This window comes from Anguilla anguilla, chromosome 8 (assembly GCF_013347855.1).
Source record: "Anguilla anguilla isolate fAngAng1 chromosome 8, fAngAng1.pri, whole genome shotgun sequence".
In the NCBI taxonomy this organism is placed as follows: domain Eukaryota; kingdom Metazoa; phylum Chordata; class Actinopteri; order Anguilliformes; family Anguillidae; genus Anguilla; species Anguilla anguilla.
This window is the reverse complement of record NC_049208.1, coordinates 42,354,767-42,374,520: the sequence shown is the minus strand read 5'-3', so window position 1 is coordinate 42,374,520 and position 19,754 is coordinate 42,354,767. Positions and strand designations below refer to the sequence as shown.

General features: G+C 37.9%; 1 protein-coding gene across 1 annotated transcript in view; it reads right to left on the bottom strand.

The window, feature by feature from the left end:
* Positions 1-9,100: 9,100 nt before the first annotated feature.
* LOC118233844 (exostosin-1b) overlaps positions 9,101-19,754 on the bottom strand; it is a 121,327-nt gene continuing 110,673 nt past the window's right edge. The window contains exons 9-11 of the mRNA XM_035429858.1: positions 16,739-16,899; positions 15,331-15,502; positions 9,101-13,925 (exon numbers count right to left, since the gene is read on the bottom strand). Of these exons, the coding sequence (XP_035285749.1) occupies positions 13,740-13,925; positions 15,331-15,502; positions 16,739-16,899 (519 nt within the window). The 3' untranslated portion in view covers positions 9,101-13,739. The remainder of the gene's footprint in view (positions 13,926-15,330; positions 15,503-16,738; positions 16,900-19,754) is intronic.

The window sequence follows — 19,754 nt, the reverse complement described above, 5'->3', positions numbered from 1 at the left end:
TTCCTTTGCAGTTTTCCTTTGGTGTTGAACTTAAAACCAGAGGTACACTGCTGGAAACATTCAGGATGAACAAAGTCTGTCATCAATAAGATAAAGCATCCCTAATATTAACACTGGACATTGATTGCATGAAACTGCTGTGAATCCTTTGAAAATAGAAAAGGTGGTAGAAAACTTGTTTTGCACCTTACTTGCACCATATTCTGTGATCCAGTGCAACTAACTTTTCAGGCTTTCATCAGCATTATTTAAATATCTTTATTTAATCAATTCAGAAATCATTTGTAGATGCTGATTGTGTGTTAGCGTTTATATTGCTAAGTTGCATTTTTGTCATTTTATCAAGGGTGTGAGCACATTTGGAAGCCTTATACCTTAAAATGTACATATAATTAGCTTCCCACACTGTACTGATATATTTGTTATGCAGTGTTCACTCAAGAAATATATGAAAGTCAGATATATGGGGGATTTTCAACCCTCCCAATACCTTCAGTTGGCACCAGTTGAAAGGACAAGTTAATGTGACGCAAAGTAGGGGGAAAATAAACCTGTCACATTACAGGTACTGTATGGTGGGTTTTGGTACATACGTTCTATCTTTATTGGTGGTTTGCTATTGAAGACGAACAGATCTACTGAAGAAGCTTCTCTGTGGGCTTTCTGTTGCATTGTCCTCAGGCCATGAAGGGCTTTCACAGGCAGAGAGAGAGAGAATTCTGCCAGTATCTGCCTTATTTCAGCTCTATCAAGAATATTTATAATTCACTTGATCATTGGGTCATGCAAGTTATATAATGACCATTTCTACAAGGAGATGTGAAGAGGGCAAAGTAGATGGAAATAAAGGTTCTTCCGTCTGTAAAGCTGTGGAAAAAATCAATGCTGGAATGCCCCTCAGCATTTCTAAATAAAGTCCACTTCATCTCCTTTGTCCATAAATGTAGTGCTTTCTTATGCAATTTCCTCGGTGATGCAGGTAGAACATTGCGTCCACAAAATGTGAGAATAATTTGTCAGTATTGGACCGAAAGATTAAATCACTTGTAAAAATGCAACGTATTTGCTTACGTGTTGTCTTTATTGTTGTTAAAAACATTTCATATTCAGCCCTAACCTTTGGAATATTGCCAGTAGCAGAAATTATTTATTGGCCAAGAATAGGACTATGGGGATATTGAGTGCTATTCTGAACAACTGACACATCTGTTCTGAGTTCAATTTAAAAAATGAGTTATCTTCATTATACCGTTTTTGTGTAAACTATTTTAAATTATTTTCAACTGATCACAGCTAAATTTGAAAAGCAGTAACAGTAGTAATTTTGTCTTCCATTAAATTTAAACGAATATTTGAAGAGTGAGGTATAGTTTGTTAATATGATGTCTGACCTAGACTTTTAAAAATGTATCCTCTACCTTTTCACATGTAAGTGAAAAGGGTGCTTCGCTGTCTTCTGGAGTGCTAATTTTCTCCCTACTCCAGTGGTAACCCTGTTCCTGGAGATCTACCATCATGTATGTTTTCATTTCAATCCTAATTTGGCACAGCTGATTCTACTAATTAACAGCTCAAGATCTTGAGCTGTTGAATGAGGTGTGCTTTGTTTAGGTTAGAGTTAAGTCCTACAGGATGGTAGATCTCCAGGAACAGATTTGGTTACAACTGCCCTTCACAGACTCAGATGGCACAGAGAAGACTCAGGAAGAGACTGTTGGCCCAACATGCCAGGGCTAGAATTTATTGGGGCTATTGAGCTATAATTTGCATAAGGCATGAAGATGCTGTGCTTGAGTCATACAAATAGGGCTGGGTGATATAATGTCACTCAGATATCGATGATGATTGACAGCTATCATGATGGGACGGATATTGTGATTTACAGATGGATGTCTACTTCGCTAAGTTTGCTTCCGCTTGCAGGCGCTGCACCTTGAAAGGCCATAGTCGCACATGGCGGAATGCACAGTGGAGAGCCAAAAATGCATTCCTTTGCAATAATATGTTCAGGCTAAACAAACTTGGTCTATAGTGCAAAAAAGGCATGAGGGATGCACCTATTGTCAATATGGTAGGATCGTATATCACAGTATTTTCACATGACAATATCGTGATATCATTTCAATGATATCGCCCAGCCCTACATACAAAGGTATGTTGTCCAATCAAGACTATTTCTGCCTGATACTGAGTTCCAAACTCTCTGTTCTGACTGCATCTAAAAAGTATCAGTGAGAATGGAAACATTATTGTGCATATTTATTCAGCCACCTATTGTGGTATTTTTTATTGCAGGTTTGTATATTTCACATCTCAGTTTATCATTTTTTATGTATATTATTAATAAACTCAACATTTCTGATGATGATGGTTTCTATGCAAACAGAGTTATATCTGTGTAAATACTGTTTGTTACTATTCCTGTTACTCAAACATGAAGGCTACGGCAAGGCAATATATTTTTGAGTATGTTCTGTTAAATAGTAATTTGATAATGTAAAGAATTCTTCACTATTAGTCTCCTCTTCTTTCTCCATATATGGAGTTTTGTCTTCCTTAGTCGTATGGTGAGGAATGCATTTTACATTTGCTTGATGAGAAATTCTTTCCATCATTCACACAGAACAACAGAGACATGCAAAATGGTTTACATCAGCTTACATGCAATTATAAAACAGATAGTTCCGGTCCAGAATTCTGATTGGTCAATACAGCATTCGTGTTGCCGATGATATCAAAATGTTACTAACTTCCAAAACTTATGGCATGTCTTTTGTGCCCAAAAAGGCCACTGCTTTGCACATTTACCACTTATTTGAATGACAACATCCAGATTAATTTATCCTATGCAAACATGAAGTTAGCTAAGTCTTTTTTGTAATTTTTTGTAATCGTATAGTCTAGCTAGCAGTAGAGTGATGGACCAGATAGAAAGATGCAGACTAGACTAGCCTAGGTTTGCATAATGTGAGTGTGTATCGCAACACTACTGCTGTAAAATTCAGGAGAAGTGACATTAAGCAAACATTAAGTTTCAAATGAGTTAGCAAGCATTTTCAGCTAGCTAATGTCAGCCATTAGGCTACCTGGGCTGTCTGCTTTCAATCGCCACTTTAAAGATAACGTTAGACTCCGTGTCCAGGTAGGCTAGTGATCGGGCTGATGTGAAAATGTTTCCATTAGCATATGCTAGATAGTAACTCTAATCACTGTCAGCGCTGAAATGCACGGTTGTAGACAGTGAACGCTAGAATAAATTGAATGCATGCTAGACTAATGTGTGTCAGTATTTTCACTGAGTTGTTGCTGCTTGGCAACCATTCAACAATTTTGTTATAGAACAATGTTTCTTGGAGAAAGAATGTTGTATTTTTTATTAATAAATAATTTTATTATGAATAAAAGTGTTAAACATTGCTGTCTTTTTTTATTCAGCTATATGATGTTACCGCCATTTTATAAAAGCAGCTGAGGTAAACCTAAACTAAATTGACGATATCCTGAGCTAACGTAGTCCATTTATGTAAAAACTTCTCTTAACCAAGATTCCCACACCTCTAGACATGCAGATTATATCTGGATTCGGGTTTGTGCTCACTGGGTAAGTGTTTCTTCATGGTTTACAGCAGGGGTGCCCAATACGTTGATCGTGATCGACCGGTCGATCACAGAGGCCATGCAGGTAGATTACCCTGCTATTTAAAAAAATACATCTAATTCTTCCCATTTTCATTCCATTTCCCTCCAGCTTCTGCCTGACAGACAGGTACACTTGATTGACATAAAATGTGGCCAATTTGCTGCTGTTGAGAACTTTGTTACATTAAGCGTGTCCATTCATTTGTGGTATGGTCACTTAAATGTCCAATATTACGTGATAGCAATGATAACTTGCATCCGACAGATAATGGTGTGAACCTCAAAGCTGGAATTTTGTCCAGATATGATATTAGTGTAATTATTTTACTTTCATGCCAATACAGGTTGTCTTAGATGTTTACATGATAGTAATAAATTTTGCCCATGCAAATGGCGCAGGGCAATCATGGTAAGTGACATGATTTGGTCCATTTTAGGTTTTGCTTTCAATATCTGATGAACAGTGGTGTTTTAAATCTAAACTTGGATTTTCTTTGTCCTCAAATGATGCTGGTCTAACGATTTTACTTTTATGCCAATACAGCTAGCCTACAATTGTAGTTACTGGATTTTTAGAAATAGAAACTACTCACATGGAAAACGTAGGCTATTTAAGCTAGTAGCTCTGCCCAGCACTAGATATGTAACTGTACGACACACAAAAAATGCTGGCTAGTGTCTGTATGCAGTATTATTAAGTAGACTCAAAAAAAAAAAGAAAAACAAAATAGATGGATTCACTAAATAAATAAAATTGCTTAAAATTATAGACATAGATTTTTTTTTTGTATATTATGAGTATATGTAAACAGAGAAATCAACATAAAAACACTGAAACTGCCATATATACCAAGGCTGCGCCTACAAAATTGACCTTTTAGGTCCAGCAAATAAAGGAAGTTCACAAAAAAAAGAATTTATGGTTTGAACTGGGCAGAAAAATTATATTAAGGGACTGGCAAGGAAATTGTTAGTCCAGCATTACTACTAGTGGTTATTGAAGGTATGATGTGATCTACCCTACATATCTACATATCTACAGATGGCATAGTTACAGTACTGCAGAATTGTACTTGAAAACATCGTTTGTTGGACTTCACCAGTGCTAGGAAAAAGACTGAGGCCTGCCACAATCATTGATCTAAAGAGTTTGGTACTTAACTTATAAAGGCAACAGAAATCATCCATTATAGTGTGGGGACCAGCTCACTTATTCCCCTTACAGTATTTTTAATGCTTTTCTCCCCAATTTGGAACGCCCAGTCAGATATCAGCATTCATTGCTGTAATCTCCGTTATTGATCTGGGACAGCACAGACAAGCAGGTGATGCCAAGCGGTACTTCTTATCACACTGCCCCTCACACAGAGGTACACACAGAGGTTCACACAGAGATGAGTCAGCAGAAGACATTTAATCTGCAACTCAACAGGAGGACTTTCAGGTGCCTAAGCAGTGGGGCTCACTAGTGATGGATACAGATCCCTGCCAAATGAGCCCTCCCTAACCCTAGTTGACTCTTCTGCCAGTCATGGATCACCCTGCATTTGGCACTGACATGGCTCGGATGTGATCTTAGCCTATGGGCCCATCCATGAACTAGAACAGAGCCCTAACCAGGCGAGCCACCGAGCAGCCCTCTTGTAATTTTTTCCCCACTGTATAGCAGTTTTCTTATTTTAAATCAAACATTTCCCATCTCTTCATGCAAATTTAAATTTATTGCAACATTTCGTAGACTATGTTGAGTCTGATGTGATGAGTCAATAGACATAAACATTGCTGTTATTCTTCTCATGCGGCTCATTAAGTGGTAACTGTGTGATTAACTCAGATGATTGCTGCAATTTCTTCAAAGATTTGTTTTACACATGGCTTGAAACCAAGGCACCATTGAGCCTTGTTGGAGGACTGAAATGCATGCACGATAACCAATATTTTCTCTGAGCACTACTTGTCATCATGCTATCCTTTCGAGTCATTTTTATGTGAAGGAAATTCTTTACAGTACATTTTTCCACCATATTATGTTTATTCATTAATCCTTGTCCATGATGAAAAATCATCGCTGGAAGTTTCCATGTAGTTGTAATCTATAGATCTGACCAGTCCTGTCCAATTGAGTTAAATTCCTTGGAGGTCTGTATGCTCATTACCATTACTGCAGACTCCTCTAGATTACATTATTATTAAGAGGGCAAGCATGCCAAATTTGTTAATCAGGCATAGCAGTGAACTTCTAGACACTATGGTTCTGAAAATATGCTCGAGAATGTAGAATACAGTTTGAATGGTGTTTGGCAATGCTTTTTTAAATATACATTATATATTACAATCATTTATCTTTATACATGTGGCTCTTCAGATACTAAATTTGACACCCTCATAGAGATCAAATATACATGTTAAACACAAGACAAATTTAATCAGTGAATGTGTTTTTGAAGTGTCATCCTTAAATATTTGCCGCTGGTTAGAAGATGACAGATTGCTTAGAGAGTGGGAAGAGTTTAATAATATTCCATTCACACATTCTGTTTGTGTCCCTCCCTCTGGGGAAAAAAGTTCACCCTCTTATCTTGTAATGAAATCGAAGGTGAAATGATGGTAAAAGGGAGTCTCCAGGACACTGGAGTTTTTGAAAGGTTATGTGTGTGATGTGTGGGGGGACCGCAGGGCACTGGCAATAGCAGAGAAGATCTCTATCTATGGAATGTGATGAGAAGGCAAAGGTAGGACTGTCTATACAGACTTAGGAAGAAGTTCAGAAATTTCCTTCAAAGATTAAAAAAATGACAAATACATTCAGAATTCATACTTTGTAGTGTGTGCATGTGTGTGGAAAGGGGGTTCTTTTTGAATAAAATTTTCTTGCCCACGGGTTCTTCTCCTATATGGTAAATGGTAATGGACTGCATTTACATAGCGCTTTTATCCAAAGCACTTTACAATTGATGCCTCTCATTCGCCAGAGCAGTTAGGGGTTAGGGGTTAGGGGTTAGGTGTCTTGCTCAAGGACACTTCGACATGCCCAGGGTGGGGTTTGAACCGGCAACCCTCCGACTGCGAGACAATCGGTCTTACTTCCTGAGCTATGTCGCCCACATGGGTTCCCTTTTGGTTTCCATTCATTGGAATTTTGTTCCGGCGACTTCATTACAAATTTTTTTATGAATTGAATATGAATCATACTTTTTTCTGTACAATCCCAAATGAATGTCCACAAATTTACCTGACCCCGACATCCCACCCACACACACCATGACCTCGTGCTTAACAGTACCCTTCAGCTGTGACTATATTGGCGATATATCGCATGCCTCATTGCTTTACTATAGTTGGGTAGTGATGTTTGACATGTAGTAGTCAACGTTCACATATTTTAAAAGGACAAAATTTCATTAAAAAAAAACATTTTAACCCAATAATAACAATTAAATTGCAATAGACACTATTACATTATCATGACCTGCTCACCAGAGAAGGACAGTGTGGGTGTGTATCCTGCACTTATGTGTATGAAACACCTCATATATAAACCATTCCCTATTGCTAGGTTAGAACAGGTTTTCCAGTGCAGTAACATTAGACGATCAGACAACACAAAAGAAAGAACTTAAGCTACTTTACCATTGTATAGTTAGATCTACAGATTATTCAGTATTTAATAACATTGTAATATTGTGAGCTACTGGACACTAACATTAGATTTGACAGCAGTCTCAAACTCTGGACATTACACTCAAATAAAGAAAGGCTTCAATTCCAAATATCTAAGCTTGAAAGCGGTTTAATCATCACTAGCTAATAGTAGGCATACTTACCAATCCATTACACTTTTGCAACAACCAAGAGAGTCGTTAGCAGCAACAGTTGGGAGGGAGGGAAGGCACTGCATCATGCACCAGTGCTAGCTTTTTAGCAAACCCACCCACAATGTTTTCGTAGATAGTTGGTAAAGTCCTCCTCATGAAAATGGGCACTACAAATATTAACTGCTGGGGTTATTGCACTTGTGCAGAGTCTGTGGGCCTCCAGAAATGAAACCCATTTCTTATGAGTCTCTTCATTTTTCAGAAAATAAAGTATTGTTTTTCCTACATTTACAGAAAGCACAATGCTTAGATATTTCCAACTTAGATTCCCCATGCAAAAGTGGCAAGAGCATCATTTACCTATTATAAGTAGAAAGGATTTCACTGGCTGTAGCATTTTAGTGATGTACATTGTACCCAGCTAACCGTGCCTACTGAACACTAGGTGTTCAATATGTCTCGGTCATTAGTTACTGCAAAAAAGTATTAAAATAACCCATCAGCAACAAATTCACAGATTTCAGTTTTCTGGACCTTTAATAAATACCATAAGCAGAGTAATGCAGGGACCAACAGCTATTGCTATTTTTATTTACTAAACCATTATTTAACCAGGTAGTCCTAGTGAGAATGAAATTCTCTATTGCAGTGACAACCTTGGAAATCAACGTGGGACAGAATGTGAAGGACTGTGTTGCCAGTCAGATGTATGCCATGTGGGCAGAGGCAAACAGAACAAGTTTTTAGTGAGAATTTATCTAAAATGCTGGGGTCAACCCCCGTCCACTTTCAAAATGAACTGGTGAGTGACAGTGGAGAGCTACAGTGCAAATAACAGTGGAATAATTTAAGCAATATTCTGTCAAATTGCATGCTCATCACAAGCCACTTATTCTTGTGTAACAATACATAACTGTGGTGCCCTCTCCAAATCAAACAAATCAAAACTTTTTTAAAAGGGCTAATTGACATATTAGACAACACATGATTCAATTTACAGTTATGTTTCAGTTCTGAAGTGAAACTTAGATCTCTGCTGTACACCATAGGTGAACAGAGCAGCATTAATATGGTGGAGATGAGGCAGAGGTTTGTCCCTCATTGCAAAAATAGGTCAATTTCACACTACTCATGACAGGGAATCACAGCAGATTGAGGTAGACTATTATAGTGGTATTAAACATAGTAATCAGTAGTAATCAGTTCTAGTTGGAGTAAATGTCACAGAATTAAACTTCTTACCAAAAAAAGCACATACAGTAGGGCTACATTTGGAGCAATGAACAGATATTGCAATGATCAGAGGTATGTTGGTCTGCCCCATACTCTCCAAAGATCAGTGAAGATCACTCCCAGTGACACCACTTTCTGCTTATTACATTACATTATATTACATTACAGGCATTATCCAGAGCGACTTACACAACTTTTTTTACATACTGTAGCATTTTACATTGTATCTAATTATACAGCTGGATGTATACTGAAGCAATGTAGGTTAAGTACCTTGCTCAAGGGTACAACAGCGGTGTCCTACCGGGGAATCAAACCTGTGACCTTTAGGTTACAAGAACAATCAAACACTCACAACAAACAAAACAATCAAGATCCATTGACCTACACCCATAAAAAGGCAACAACAGGTGTATTATCAAATATGATTTATTTATTTATTTTTTTATAAAATCATTCTTACAAAATTGTCATTTGTCTATTGTTCTTTATTAACTCTATAAAAGTCATTTGTTAATTACAAATGGGATGAGGAGGGACAAAGGGGTGGGGCCAGGAAGGAGCAAAAGAAAAGAAAATGTCAAAACTCGGTTTGTGTGATGCGTTATTTATAAATAGTTTAAAAAAAGGTGAAGTACGTAGGAGAGAGGTGTTCATGCAGGTCTGGGTGTGTGTTCCATAGGGCCCTCTGCAGCACATTCCAACTGTTATGAATGCAGTATAACTCCAGTGTTAGACAAAGTAAACAAAACAGCCATGATGTTGTGAGTCATCTTCAGGAAAATTACTTTATGGCTGATGCAGAGGTGTCTTTCTATAAAAGGCACATTCCATCTGTACAGACCACCTCACAAAATATACATGTATACATTAGATGAACATCAGACACATATTCAGTGTTTGCACACGCACAACAACGCAAACACACACTAGTTTCCTAATGTTTGCAGCTGCACACATGACAGAATGACCAGTATCCAAATACAATAATTCTGATTAGATATTAGAAGGAATACAGTTCTGTACTGCTACACACAGCATGCATAGAGTATTTGGTATCATACAGGAGGTTGTTCTCTAGTGTAGTGTTACGTCAACTGATAACCCACTGAGGTGTGTACCATTTCAAAAGACAAAAGAGCACTGTCCTACATTGCAGTGATTTGGCAAATGGGTCATAGATACGTACAGGTCAGTGAATGAAACGCAATGTTTCAACTGATTTAGGAACTTAAACCAAGAAACACATTCAAAGAAAAAAAAAGTATGTAATTGGGAAGTAGTGCACCATTCCTCAAGGCCACCTCAGGCTGTTCTCTAAAATCATTCATAGTATATTACACAATTAGCATTTAACAAGCACTTGGAAGTGAAATTCAATTTTATGAGGGGGAGGGGCATGTCGGACATTATACAACACATCAAGAAAACATCCCTGTTCAGAAAGGTTTATAAAGTCTTGATATGTCCAACCACAACACAGAACAGGTTATAAAATTAAGAATTACACTTCTGTAAGTTTAGAATCAAGTTACTGGAATGAATAAAAAAATGTCAAAAAATAAAACATTTTCCAGAAAGTACCACTTGAGTTAGTATATCAGGTTTAGGGGTTTGCTGAATTCCTGGAGGATAAGATGGACATTTAGCATTTTGTTGAAAAAAAAAAAACAGTATTCTATGAGCCGACATGCCGATGACCATTTCATCAAAATAGATAAACTAAACAAATGCATGATCCATTATGGGACTTGGAGATCGGTATTATATTGGTCTGATAGGCTTTTTTTTGCAGGTTTGATGGTACTATCTGAAGGGCAAACGTCCTTGGGGCTAAGCATTTGAAATGAATTTTTTTTTTTTTAATGAAGCAGAAATCAAATTGTTGGCTTCATTGTTAATCTGCATGGGAGAGTGATATTCTCTCAAATAATGTGCTGTTCTTTTGCTTTACAGTTTTTTCCCTGGCTAAGTAATCCCCAGATTGTTGAATACTTGCACACAATACAATTTCAGCTTTTGTTCCAATATGAAAATAAATATGCAAATCTAAGTATGACAAGGTTTTCTACAAAGTTTCTCATGCAATGCGTTATTGTGCAGGATTGAGATTGTTTGACATGAGATGATAAAGGTATGATATAAATTTAAGAGTTGCACTTAAATGTCAACTAGATATCTTTCAGAGAGTGTAGCCTGATATTTTGTTCAGGTTCATTAGTTTACAGACACTCACAATCATTTAATTTTAGCTGTACTAGGATGAATAACAAGTTTTTCTAGACCGTATGAACAACTATGATCCTGGGTCATAAAAATGTGGCATACCAAAAATAAATTAAAATTGTTCTTTATTTCAAATGACATAATCCGTAATCACATATTTAAATATATATGAGTAAATATTTGAAGATCTAAAGAAAAACTGCCTATTGAATCGATCAGATGAAAACATTACACCTCAAGGGGGGTATGGATAGTTAGATGTAAACACACTGCAAGGATGCCTTCTAAAAATTCTGGAAGGATACCAGCAAATGTCAGACTGATACCTTCAGGTTAAAATGAAGTACAGACCAAAGAAAACATGGCCAAACTTTCAAAGGTCAAATTTCCAATTGAAATAAACTCATGAATAATGACTATGTTATAATACATAGCAGGCTGATGACACAGACTATGAAATTACACCTGGTGTTTTCATCTTAATGACTAGCTGTATTGAGTAGTCCCTGAAGGAGTCTGCAAAATGTTGACGGGTAACATCTCTGTTTTTGGTGGATAATTGTAAAATAAACCTTCTCCTCGGTATCATAAGCTTACATATAAATAGATGAATTGCACTTTCTGCATTCTGAAAGACGCACACAAGAATCACTGCAAGATAAATATTTTTTGGTAGATTGATATGTTCAATGAAGAAAGCCAGTCATCAACATAAAAGTCCAGTCAATGACTTTCCTGCAGTTTTTTCATTAATTGGGAACAGAAACTATAATGATAAGATTGCTGGTGTGAACAGGGTCAAGGTTTTATAAGTCCTTCACAGGAACTGACTTTTGATATTTTACAGAACACATTTTATAAGCTCTGTGTTCCTTCATTTTTTTGATTGCTGGCTAAATGAGATATACACATTTCATTTACTTAAGTTCACATGGTACAAAGTAATAAAAAGACCTCATTTGAGGTATGATGCTCCCAAAACAAAGCGTCAAACGATTCAGATTTGAGTCACAGCTGGTTGGCGCTTAAGTTTGGTCACCATCACAAAAAAGGCCACTTGCACGGTGCTCCTTCAAGTCATCAGACATTCAAGTACCTGTTCAAGCGAAGGCTAACATAGCCCACCACACTTTAAAAGATTATTACAGATTGCGATAAGGGACCGTCTACTTTTTCCAAGCACCATTCCCTTGAAATTAATCAATGAGAAAAAGAAATGTAATGAATTACGAGAAATGAGAGGGCCACTAAAATGAAAAGTACCTACACAAGAGCCACAGGAAGTCACGATGGGGACAGGGGGCCACAGGAGTGGCTCTGCCCACTACACCAAACATAGGATCCTGGATTCATTTAATTTGTATTATCTGGTTAATCCCTTTGTCCACACACTTAAAAATATCTTGAGACTGCACCATGTGCCATTCATTCTGACTTTTTATCCTTTATGCCCCTCATTATTTCACACTTGTTGCCTGGGCACTTGTGAATTTACTCCTTTTACATTGCATAAAAGGATAACGGTTTAGATACAGGTTGAATGGCAACATCCACTTAGCAATAAAGAGTGTTAAAAATGAAAGGAGATCATCATGTGTTATTAGCAAAACAAACATTGCAGGCTGCATGATCCTGTTTCCACCCCCAACAAAATAGGTAAAATTATAGAAAAATGTCAACATAAAATGTACTGGATTGTACTTTAAAGGGAACAACTGATATATCAATTGATCTTAAAATTTGAGGAATGGCATTTATTGTTTTTATTAATCAACTATAATTCAATAGAAAAACTGAAGTAACACAACAATGGATCTCCTTAGACATTTAATGCCGCCTGCTTTGATAATATGGCCAAAGAATATAAAGCAGTTTTAAAGGCATCAAAAGGAGCTCCGGGTATGTCATTGGATTGCACATTCAATTTCCATCAATATCAGCTCTTCTTTTCTCAAATGCACCTCAAAGGAAAATGGCAGAAATACTGCTTCATATATATTCACCTGAAAAGTAAGTACTTTTTCCATCTGGTGAGATGGACATAAGTTTTCACCATTGTGGTTACGCTAAAGAAACCCCTACCTATTCATTATGCAACTGAAGACAAATGGCGACATGACATTCAAATGCCTTGAAATGATGTCTTGGGTATACATGACCATTTCAACAAGTGTATACCCAATGGAAATGGAAGGGAATTTCTGCATGCCATCTACACTGAATACCCATAACCGTGAAACTAATGCAATTTCTCCAGTGAGGAATTTGACCTACTTAATACTGTGCTGTTTTTAGGCACTGTGAACACATGCGTGGTTTCCATCTGAAGAGGATGAAGACCCAGAGCTTTAACCCAGAATGTGCTTATCAGAGGGCAAAAAAAACTGAAATAAACTGACAGGCCTTGAATAAATCCTGCTTAACAATTAAAAATAACAATAAACAAAAAAAAAAAATACAGAGGACGGGGAGGGGGGCTGGCGTTGGTGTGATGGAGGAATTACAGCTGACATCCCAATATGCACACTTCCTGCCCTCCCCATCCTAGGTTTGCATTTATTAGCGGCATTCAAATTTGTAAAAAGCTTTCCAGAAGTCTCTTAGTCAGTAGTTTGAGTGTGTGTATGTGCAGTTCACCTGACATGTCTCCGGTTCCATTGTGGCTGTCGTCATTGGCAATGCGCTGCAAGGGATGCTGGGGCGATGGAAGGGTGGCGCCCCCTGTCCCTGTGGCAGCCTGCCCCTCTCAGGCCCTCCCCTTCTCATTCTGTCTCTTATGGCCCCCAGACCTCCCCCTGAGCCAGGGAGGTAGGGGCCTCAGTCTTGTTAGAGTCTCTCAATGTCCCTATACTTCTTGCGCAAGATGGAAACCTGGTCTTTGAAAAGAACTGGGTCTAGTCTCATTTGGGAGTGGACCAGGGGCATGGTGCCAAACCAGCTGGCAAATTTGTTCATGCAGGTCTGTCGCTGGGCGAAGTGGTCCGGGTCAGCCCAGCGTGAGGCTCGAGATGACTGTAACCATGGAGACGGGGGTGACAAAAGCAGGATGGGAACACGTTAATCACTTTCAATTTTTTTGCACCTTTTAACATTGTGGAGATTGTTTACTGCACTTGTGTTACCTGTCTGCATGAGCATAAACCTGCCTTGGTTATAACTGAAATGATGGAAAATGCCACACATACTTAATCTGAGTGCCTGTTTACTCTATTTTATATCCTGTTCCTCACCTAGATGAAGCCCAGTTGGCCACAACCAGGGCACCGTAACAACAACATGGTTAAAATGACAGAGCATTCGTTTCATTCATCTGAGGGTTTATAAGACACCCCTTCGCCCTTTCCTTTTCATTATAAATAAAAAAGTAAAGACAGTATCATTGCAATAATTGTTAGAGGATCAAACAGATAATGTGTGGCATGAAACTTTGCACACATATTTTCTAGGCTAAACTAAACATGTTTCCAACCTACAGGAATTTTCTGGCCTTCAGAAATATTTGCATATTACTTAGATGACTTCTGAATACCCTACTGATCCAACTTCCATAACACTTCGGAGACATCTACAGACTTGTCGACATTATACTGTACTTAATCAGAGTTTTAGGTAAAACATGCAAATTTTCATGAAAATTACTACCATTCACCATTTGGTGAATTATTCTCCAACTCAGACCACAATGTACTGTGACTGCCAAACTTCCTATGGATGTTTTTTCTCCATTCCATTCCTTCAATCCAACTTTAGAGTGCTGCTCAGACAATTGGTGGCACTATAACCTGCTCTTTATATGGAGTACGTCTCCCATAAGGACCCATAAGGCCTGCAAGGATAATGTTGTGGTTGCTGCCAAATATTGCTCTTTGCTGCTTTTATGTACTTTTTATGATTATTACTTTGATTATAATTAAGTTTTCAAATATAGCGTATCCTGAAGTGAAATTACATTTTCAAAGAATTCTCCAAGAGTATCCCTTTTATTCTAAAGAAGAATGCTATTTTTCATTTGAGGATGTTTCCTCAATCATCCTCAAAAAAGTTTTAAAAAACCAGAATAAATAATTCTCTGTTAGGGAAGAAAGATCCGATCAGAAGATATCTTTTCCTCTTAAAAGAATACCCCTAAGAAAAAAAAAATTAACATTCTTATTTTTACAAAACCCGAACATTTAAAATGAAATGAAATTTGAGTACATTGTTGAAGTTTCTTTGACTCTTGAAACTACTGGGAATCTGACTCAAAAAATCAAACACCTTACAGCAACCAGGACTTTTAGAAGTAGCAGCCAGTTGTTCTTTCTGTTTTCTATTCTTTTGATTCTAGATCTAAGAGGGATGAAGGTGAGAATTCATGTCCCATGATATACCAAGAATTCACTTTATTATATTTTGAAGAGAAGCTGTGATCCCATACCTGTCCCATCATGGTCTCCTTGTACTGCTTCTTCTGTGTGACTTTGATTGGCGGCAGTTTAGTCACAGCAGATACTAGGAAATTCATGAGGATATCCTCACAGTTTGCCAACTGGTCTACCATGCTCTTCAGGCTGGCAGGCAAGAAATTGGTGTACAAGTAGTGGTAATATCTGCAAAGAAGAGATAAAAGGAGTCAGGCACAGCAGGATATACACACTTTGGATTCACACATAAAAGGGTAACCCTACCATGCAAATTCTGGAGTGTATTGGCATCAGACTGCAGGTTGATATGGGCAGAAATGCAGAGGAAGCTGTACAATTACAGATTCAAATGTTTTCAAACATTACATTACATTACATTTATTTGGCAGACGCTTTTATCCAAAGCGACGTACAAAAAGTGCATTTCATGGTCATAGACAACTACTAAACACAGGTTCAAAAAGATAAAATACTTATTTTGTACACCTATTTCTAGCCAAGAATACAGTTTAGTTCACACAGTGAACACTATTCAGACCTAACCTCTGCAAAGCCAACTAGGCAGAAGAATAAGCTACAGTATTAGGGCAAATACAAATTACCAAAAAGTGCTGGGACAAACACAGGTACAATGGGCACAATGGATGTGATCCAGAGACTAAGGCTCTTTCAACAAATTCAGTGATTGAAATGTCACTGGGATGAATGAATTGTGTCTTTCACTTTACATTATGGTTGGATTTCTGAGGCAGATACATCTCTTTGGAGCTGACATGTAAACATATCCTATGGAGAAGCACACTTTTACTAAACCTCTGTGGACAACAGACAATAAAGATTTGTCTCCTCTTCCCCTTGGGCAGTAGAATTTGCTGTGGATGCTTGCAGAACTTGTTTTTAACTGGTTTCAGTGACTTTCACTGCAGTCATTTTGAACATGTTTCAGATGAGTATACTGTGAACGGTATAAGAATGTGAATTCTATCAATCTAAAGGTCTAACTCTGAGACCTTCAGGCACTTCATTACTTAATTAATATCTCAGTAAATACCGTTCGCCAAGGTACCTAACAGTCTTTACTTCACATTCTGCAGGGTTATGCTATTAAGCAGGCCAGATTATTTGAGAAAAAAACATGCTCAACCCTGCAAGCCATGGTGGTAAAATCAGGGCAGGCATCGTAAAGACTGTTAGGAATGAATTGCTATCACCCTAACTGCAACCATGTGCTACAGCCCCAATCCCAAGCTACAGACCTACATTGCAATACTGCTCCAATCGACCATCCTAAGAACTACTCTACATTGCTGCCCCAATCCAGGGCTTGAACCGTTACTTCACAACTCCTTTCCAAATCCAGTGATCTAGTTCTAGTCATTACTCCTACCCTACTCCTCCTCTCCTTATTTTTTATGCTGCTACCTGTGGTAAATAGCAGCTCCAGTCAGCACCATGGAGTAGTCATTGGTCCATTTGGAGGTATAGCCCCAGCGCTCCTTGTTGGCATCCCAGAAGTGGCTGCGTGCTGGGTATCCCACAATCCTCTCTGGAAAGCTCTGCCAAACCGTGAAGGCAAAATCCACCTGTAGATGAACCAAAAAGAGGCATCAATACACACGGAACCATGCTGGAACACTTTTACAATGACAATGCAATTTGATGGTTAGTTCAGTCTGGTTCCTCCCACGCTTTCTTCCTATATGCCCATACCTATATCTGCTTTGCCTTTACAGGGACATAGGCCAGGCTACACTGTGAAGCGTATTGTGACAAATTCTTTGTAAAATGCATACTATACATAAAATTTGATTGATTTATGGCCCATGGTGCCTTTCTCTAAAACATTTTCTAGCTCTTTATTATAAGACTCTATTAATTAATAATTTACTAAAACATTAACATTTATTGCAGTGCCTGTTCCCAAATAGACATGGCTCACCCCTTGCAAATAACTTCAGGACAGGTGCTAAAAACAAGTTCATTAATGTCCGTCCATTTGTGACAAGAAGTTCATTAATTCCTGTCCATTTGTGAATCACTTATAAAGGGCAGGTAATGTCTACTTCAGGTAAGGTTCTGCAAAACAATTCATTAGCATTTATAACATTAATAAAAGCTTTATATTTCATTAATGCATGAATGAATAATTACAGTCATTACATCAATTAATGTGCGAATGTTTAACTAAGCTGTCTCTCAGGGGGCAGTATGGCTTTCCAGCAATGCCGTGACAATTTACTAGCTTGTCAAATAGAGCTAGCTTGGGTGCCAGACATGCCAAAAAAAAAAAAAAGTACAATTCTACTGCAAACTATCAGTTTGTTAGTCATTCTTGTGTGCTGACCCCAGAACAGTCTTAGCGAAACCCTATTCAGCACATATTGGTTTCTGGAATGGGGTTTTGGTAGAAGCCTGTGCAAGGATGAGTGTAAACTGGGCATGGGGTACAGAGACGGGCTTTACCCTTATCAGAGGAGAGCAGCCTCAGCAAGGTGCAACAGTGTACAGCCTGTTACTTTAGGGGATGAAGGACTGCATGTTTGTGTTTGTGCGTGTCAGGGAAATGGGTCTACGCTGCATGCTTTAGTCATTTTATCAAACAGTATGCATGCAACAGCAAGCACATAAACAGGTCAAAGAAAGTGTACAAAGCCAAGTTGCATTCTACTCTAAAGAATGGGCACACATCACACATTTACTGTGTCACCACCACGATTTCCCTGTGCCATATAAAATGCATTAGAAAAGTTTGTCACTATCACGTAAAAATATACGTATAAATTGTATAGAAAGCCGTATTAACATAAAATGAAATCATTAAACCAGCAGCATACCTGGACAAAATCCCAGCTATAGATTTAAATTCCATAATAGCAAAATTCCCTGCCTGAAATCGGCCAGATTTATTGTGGCATCACGACTGATTTTCCGCATATAATATGCATTGGCAAAGTTATCCTGTTACAACCACAAAATATTGGATAGTTATGTGACCATCCCAAAAAATCTTTAATCCACAATCGTGTGTATATCATGAATGGGCATGTTTAATTTAATTTAATTTAATTTTTATTTTAAAAGTTTATTCAAATAAGTAATTCTGCTGTTGTTATCAGAGCAGAAATTAACGAGTTCTTTCAAAGAGGGTGGTACCATGTTGTGAATGATCTTAAAAACTAACCGTACATTGGGGGGAAAAAAAGAGATTTTCAAAGCTGAACAGATTAAATTCAGTAAGTATGTTACACTGGTGATGGTGTTGTGGTTTCTTGCCCAGGATTTTTAGAGCTTTCTTGTATATTGAGCAAAGGGGTTTACAGTTGAGGCCAAAAGTTTTCATATACCTAGGCTAAAGATATTCAAACTCAGTTTTTCACGACTGCACATTTCATGTTACCATACATTTCTTTTGGCAAGTCAATAAGGGCATCTATTTTGTTCACATCAGAGGTAATTTTAAAATAATCAACTGGAGACAGATTTATTTCAGCTTCAATTCAATATATCAGAATTCCAGTGGGTCAAAAGTTTACATACACCAAGTTGACTGTCTCTTTAAACAGTCTGGAAGATTCTAGAAAGTGATGTAATGCCATTTTAGAAGCTTCTGAATGGCCAATTGTCATAGTGAGGAGTTAACTGGAAGTTAATTGGAACCTGTGGATGTATTCAAGGGCCTACCTTTAGAGTCGCTGCCTTTTTGCTCTTGATACCATCCAAGGAAAAAAAATTCAAACAACTAAGCCAAGACCTCAGAAAAACAATTGTGGACCTCCACAAGTCCGGTTCCTCCTTAGGAACAATTTTCAAACAACTGAAAGTATCACAAGCATCTGTACAAACAATTGTATGCAAATATAAAAATCTTGGGACCACACAGACACCACATCGTTCAGGAAGGAGGCACAAATTAACTCCCAGGGCTGAACGAACTCTGGTTCAACTGAACCGCAAGACAACAACAAAGGAACTGGTGAAGGAGTTGGAGGCATCAGGTACCAAAGTATCTACGTCCAGCATTAAGAGTATCCTACATAGCAGTGGCCTGAAAGGCTGTTGCGCAAGGAAGAAGCCCCTAATCCAAGACCAGCATAAAAAAGCCAGAATTAAGTTTGCAGGTTGTCACCAGGACGAAGACCTAGCCTTTTTGTGGAGTGTTCTCTAGTCAGATGAAACAAAAATTTATCTGTTTGGCCATAACTATCAGCTATTTTGACCCACTGAAAATCTGATATAGTACATAAAAGCTATTATATTTTGAAATGACCCTCTTACGGAAATGTGGTACATACCCTAATTGACTTAACACAGGAAATGTATGGTAACATGAATTGTGTGGAGCTGTGAAAAATGAAGTTTGAATGTCTTTAGCCTCTAGGTGTATGGTGTAAACTTTTGGCCTCAACTGTAAATGTAGTCATACTGGCTTGGACCAGCT